The sequence below is a fragment of the Pteropus alecto genome, unplaced genomic scaffold, assembly GCF_000325575.1.
Source record: "Pteropus alecto unplaced genomic scaffold, ASM32557v1 scaffold16, whole genome shotgun sequence".
In the NCBI taxonomy this organism is placed as follows: domain Eukaryota; kingdom Metazoa; phylum Chordata; class Mammalia; order Chiroptera; family Pteropodidae; genus Pteropus; species Pteropus alecto.
In genome coordinates this window covers 3,832,902-3,839,245 of record NW_006438867.1, presented here as the reverse complement: position 1 = coordinate 3,839,245, position 6,344 = coordinate 3,832,902, and the positions used below count along the sequence as shown (strand labels likewise).

Genomic DNA, 6,344 nt, shown 5'->3' with positions numbered 1-6,344 from the left:
TATCTCACTTTTTAATTTTCTTTTTCAAATGTCCAGTCGCTGAAGGTATACTTGTTCAAGTATCTATAACTCCTTCGGAGTTTTTTATATTTTAGAAAAATATTTCTATGTTCTCTGCTTTAGGCTATTAACTTCAAAGAGACTAAGTTTTAGATTCATAAATTTTTACAGTACTTAAACCCTTTTGTATTGAAATGGACACTAAAAATGCTTCGTAACCATAAAATGAGAACTAAATATAAACTTATTTCTTTATTCTTCATCACACATTATTAATTTAACAATGCATAATTCTTACTGGATTTATAGTTAATCTATATCTTGGAAGTGAAACCAACCAAAATCTTACTATAAATGTTAAAATGTTGTTCCTTTCACAGATCTCTCTTGACCATGCAACCCAAAGTAGAGTCTAGGTTGTTATTTCTCATTTTATACCCTTCCTTTTTCCACACAATAGTCATCATGATTCTCTGTTTCTGTATTTGTTTACTTGTAATGTAGATCTCTTTTACTATACCATAAATTTCAGGAACGCTGGACTTACGGTCAGTGTTGTCAAACCTGGCTATTTGCAGTGCCTGGCACAATATAAATGATATCAAATGAACGAACACAAATATAATTTTATTTCCACTGTTTTTGGATCTTGGTTTAGTGGAAGGAGTACCAGGATTCAAGGGGTTCTAGCTCTGTCTCACTCACGAATTTATTCTTTGTGAGTCCCTTCTGCAAAATGAGAAATGGGAGGAGTAACTTGAAATGGTAATGAGTGACTGTTAATATTCCTTCAGGCATTTTTTGTAGCGTGTTATGAATGCTATGATTGCTTTTTATACAATAAAAACTAAACGTTACTCATTGATATCTCTAATTTTTTCCGTTTCAGTGGTACATGATCAGCATTGTCCACATTTACAATCGATGGAGGAACAGTGAAATTCGGTGTTATGTTAATGGACAGCTGGTATCCTATGGTGATATGGCTTGGCATGTTAACACAAATGATGTAAGTTTTATTTTGATTTGTGTTTTAATATATTTGAGTACATATCACTTTATAACATGAATTAAATAATAAAATAGTTTGGTAGAAACTTAATAGTTTTACTTTGCAAAAATTTTTTTTTCTATTATGTGAATTTTTAAGCCTTTAATATAATTAAATTGCTAAAAGATATGATTAGTGGTACAAAAAAAGAAAAATTGCTTGGCTGACTTATAAAGTATTAGATGGAAGGCATCATTTGGTGACCGTTGTTTGTTTGACTTTGTAATGCCTGCTCACGTAAGAGGTAGAAGTGATCTTCTTTGTGTCCTTGACTTAGTGTGGGACAGTAGAGAACATATCCATAGTGGAGAAATTAAGGTTGAGTTTTAAAAATTAGGCCCTATATGTTTATGGTTAAAATTTGGAATAGTCTTTTCTAATTCAGGTGAATCTTTCTATAAACAGACAATTATAAATCATTAGAGTTTTAAAATTAGTTTTACTATTGTAAATAAATAATTATAAGCCCTTTACCTTTAACTATAAATTTTGGAACGTTATCCAGTTATTATTGAGTAAATGGTTATTGTTTGGTTTGCTTACCCAGAAATATAAAACATTTAACTGAATTATTTTTTCTAAAAGTCTTTAGCTGGCTTTATTATTTAAATACTCCATAAAGTCCTAATTTATACTTACTTCTGTTACTATTGTTGTGTTTTAAGGTATTTATGTAAGTGAAGGCAGATATCTTTAAATATTGTCATTGACTTTTTTATGACTTTTTAAAAATAGAGCTATGACAAGTGCTTTCTTGGATCTTCTGAAACCGCTGATGCAAATAGGGTTTTCTGTGGTCAACTTGGTGCCGTGTATGTATTCAGTGAAGCGCTCAACCCTGCACAGATATTTGCAATTCATCAGTTAGGACCTGGATATAAGGTAGTAAGAGCTATCTTATTATAAATTCTTCGGGAAGTTTTATGTAATTTCTATGTGAAGTGTGATATAATATGATATATAGTCTTCAGTGTGGTTTAAAACTCATCTCCATTTTTTTGGAACTCAGCTGTTTTTATAATGTTTATTTTGTTTCAAAGGTGCTTTTTCCCTTTTTAACTATTTCCTTTTCATAAACTTTTTTTATTCTTTATATGTTTTCTGTTGTCGAAGTCATGGCTTTTATTGATATAATTTTGAAATAATAAGTTTTATAAAACCATATTGCTTAATATATTTGAAATCTGAAATTTAAAAATTACATAACGAACAAATGAAATGACTTATTTTTCAAACTGAAGGTAACTTGGAAAGAATAGTTAAAGATCTAGAAGGAAAATGGGGTAAAATAGCTCATATGCCTGAGTTTATTCAGTTTTAGCTTCTACTTTTTCTTATTCTTTACAATAAGTGAGAAAGTGGGTATAGTAGTGAGTATCCTGATTTTGCAAAATTAATTATTTAATAATCATAATCTCCCTTCTTTTCAACTTTTAAAATGAAAACTTATTTAGGCAAGATATTGCATTCACATATGTGAATTAATTTTTAATGTGGTAGGGAAATATATGAGTTTTATTAAAATCACATTGGGAATAGTGATATCTCAAAATTGTTTAGAGCTGAGAAAGAATTATATGGTATATGTCAAAGTGTTTATAATTCTCAAGAAGTACGTGTCTTGCATGGAAGAGCTATTTTTTTAAACCTAGTATTTAAATAATGTGAAGTTTGTATTGGATATAGGAATTGGATTACAAAACATTAAAATATTTCTGCTTTGACTTTGTATTTTTACATTAATATTTCTGTTTTTAATTTTATGTTTCAATTGAATTTACCCTTATGAAAAGATATTCCTGTTTTCAGTAATCTTAATAATCAAAATAATGTTGAATGACAATAATGCTGTCATTTCAAAGTCAAGGTGACAGTACTTGCTGCTCTTTTTCCATGCCGTTTTATTTGTTTCAGTATCCCTAGAAATGCGTTTTACTTTATGTTTTCTCTCATGGGTCCGTTTGCTAGGTTTGGGTCCTAGTTCTGCTGTGTGCTGGCTTTGCATCAGAATGTTTCTGTAATTCAGATTTTTGGATTACTATGCAGTCTTCCTTCCTTGCCTGCTTTTTTGCCATGTTGTATAAAATATTTGCAGTAGCTTTCTTCAGGCACTAACAGACTATTAAGTAGAGTGACAACCAAATCAAATAAATGTAAATAAAGGTAGAAAATCAAATAAATACAGATATGCAAACCATAAATCCAATGTGAATGTTGTAGTGCTATAGTGAAATTGCAGAATTTATGGACGCTTCCTGGCAACAAAAAGGAAAAGGGGCTAAATATAAACAGTTATGTCATTCTCCCGTTGAGAAAGTAGCAAACATTGTCCTGAACCACTTTGCATTCTTTTATACCAACAGTGAAAATGAGTATTAACTCTGTGCCACTATGTTCTCTATGCAAGTACTCATGTGGTACAGAACGTATCTCTAGCATCCTAACAAATGATAGAGTACCTACACCAAAGTCAGAACTTTTAAAAGAAAAGGCCTCTAAATTTTGGACATTACATGAAAAACTATTAAGTTTTGAAAAGTTCCCAGCCTTTCAAGGGTCTCTTGCTGTTAATGGAAGTTCACTGCAAATCCATGGGTGCATATGTATTTTCTCAGTTTGTAAATACTAAACGTATAATTACTACCAGGAAAGATAATTGTAAAAATTTTTGACATTGAAAAGTTATTTTCTAGAAATTCAAAGAATGAAGAGAAAGAGGAAATGATGCAAATTAAGTTTAGATTGTGTTATGACAGGGAAAAAGGCTGAGGTGATTCATACGCTATAGTCTCAATTTTCATGGTAAAGTGGGAGGCATAGTCACTTCCTGTGAGTCAAGAGGTAGAGAGTTGCTGTGGAATTTTTAAGGTGTGTAGGATATAATAATTAGTTGACATTGGATTTAAATCATAAACGAAGCTTAAATTATTAATTGTGTAAAAATAGAATTTGTTATTTCTTGCCTCAAATTAAATGGAGTTTTCTATAATTGTAATGGTCAGGCAGTATTCTCTATGATTCTGGGCTTAATGTATATAGTGTGTCAACATCTGGGGTGGAAGTAAATAAAATACATTAACCCGCCCCCCCCAAAAAAAATCAAACTATATATACTACGGAGCCTGTCTCAAGTGATTTTGACCTGTTGGTCATTACGGTGCTAGGTAATTTTCTTTTTGTGGAATGTCTGGTTTTGAACAATGTAGCTTGTCAGTGAATATTTCATACCTGGTCATTTTTAATTAATAGTAAATAAGGGAGGGTATATCTAGTCAGTTAAATACATTATTAGGTTTGAAAGTAATTTGTAAAATCCAGAATTTCTTACTATACCTTTGTTTGGTATAGTAAACTTTACCATGAGTAATTAAGTTTATTGTAGCACCCTGTTTGGGTTATGGGATGTCTGTAAATTTATGAATTCTTACATATAAAGTAGCCTTTTGACATAAACTTGAAACAGATTTTAACAAATTTTTGATATTTTATAATCGTCATTGGAAAATAACCTCATGTGGCAAGTCTCTATTGGTAGATATTTTAATCTTTAGCTTTGTGTTCTCTCCTCCATTCAGGAAAATAATAGTATAATGACTTTTTTCTCAGTTTATTAAATTATGACAAAGGCTTAACTGATAAGAGAAAATATATAAAACAACCTCCAAAATTAAAAATCACTTTGGAAGGTTTTCAGTACTTGTTTGGAAGGGCGAGCTCCTAACAAAGTGACCTTTCCACAAATAACCTCTTAAAACCTCTGGACATTGTACAGAAAACACCTGCCCAAGGGCTCTGCAGGTTTTAAAGGGGCGTCAGACTGTGGAACAGGTTGCCAGCCTGGGCTGAGTTTCTCGTTTTTGACTTTGATAGAAAACTCTCCTGCCAGAAAAATTAGGGTAAAAAGCAGTGGGAGACCAGCACTACATGGCAATAAATGGGCAACCTCAGAAAAGAGACAGCCAGAAAAGGGTTTGAATTTTTTATTTAAAAAATTTAAACCTAAATCTCTGGCTAATCCCTGAAACCATATATAATCTTGACAAACTGTTACCAGATTGTAATTAAGCCTTTAAGAATTGCATACCACATTTGAGACACCACACATAAGAGGCATAGCAGTTAATTTTATCTATAATTTTATCTAAACAAGAAAATGACCACCCCAAAACATAAATACTTTCAGAGCAATATAGTCTCCACAGAATAATATTCACGATATCCATCATATAATCCCAAATTACTCATCCTGTGAAGAGTTAGGAAAATGTGACTTATTCTCAGTAGAAGAGAAAATTGGCTCATACCAACTTCGAGATAAACCAGAATCACAGAATTATCACACTGGGACTTTTTGGGAGCTATTATAACTAGTGAGGCTAAAAAAAATTGATTGTAATGAATCAAAAGATGGGAATTAGCCATAAAATTTTAAAAAATCAATTGTAAATTTTGTAACTGAAACATCTGAAGTAAAAAATCCATTGTATGGGCATATTAGCAGATTGGATATGATAGAGAAATAAAGAAATCTCAGTACAGATGAATAGAAACATTAGAAGAGAGAAAAAGATTAGAGGGAATAGAACAAAACTGCAGAGATGTATGAGGCAATTTTGAAATTTAATATGAAAACAATAATAGAAAGGGCAAGAGAAAATATTAGAAGAAATAATGGTAGGAACTTTCCAAATTTGGTACAATACTGACGTTTATAGATTGAAGGAACTCAGGAAAGTCCAAGCAAAATAAATTCAAAGAGAACTACAGTAGGCATTTTATATTAAAACTGCATAAATCCAAAGGAAAATCTTGGAAGCAAAACTGGACATAAATATGAGAAAGAATGACTTGGGTAATTGCAGTCTCATCAGAAATCAGGGAACCCACAGAGCTAGAGCAAAACCTGTCACCCCAGAATTCTTCAGTGAAAATATTCTTTAAGCCTTATAACAGAAATTGTGGTAATTCGTTGGTACCAGATGTACTCTATAGACTGAAGAAAGAAATTGGGTCATTAGGAATAAACAAGCACTATTAGGAATGCTAAATATATGAGTAAAATAAAATATCTGTTCTCTTATTTTCATTAAAATATATACAACTGATTAGAGCAAAAAATTATGACACTGTCTTTTTTTCTTATTTGGGGTTGTAATGTATAGGATCCTAACGGAAGGTTCTAGGGAGGAGATATTAATGTGAAGTATCCATATTTTCCAAAGTGTCTAGGTTATAATGATATTAACTGAAATACAGTACTCAAAATGAAATGAAGAAATTCAAAATCATATAT

The 6,344-nt window shown here is 31.2% G+C and overlaps 1 protein-coding gene across 8 annotated transcripts in view; it reads left to right on the top strand.

Annotated features, from left to right (window-relative positions):
• NBEA (neurobeachin) overlaps window positions 1-6,344 on the top strand; it is a 557,443-nt gene that overhangs the window by 16,757 nt on the left and 534,342 nt on the right. For all 8 annotated transcript variants that reach the window (XM_025049493.1, XM_025049492.1, XM_025049491.1 and 5 more), the window contains exons 6-7: window positions 890-1,009; window positions 1,787-1,933. In XM_025049493.1, coding sequence (XP_024905261.1) covers window positions 890-1,009; window positions 1,787-1,933 — 267 coding nt within the window. The remainder of the gene's footprint in view (window positions 1-889; window positions 1,010-1,786; window positions 1,934-6,344) is intronic.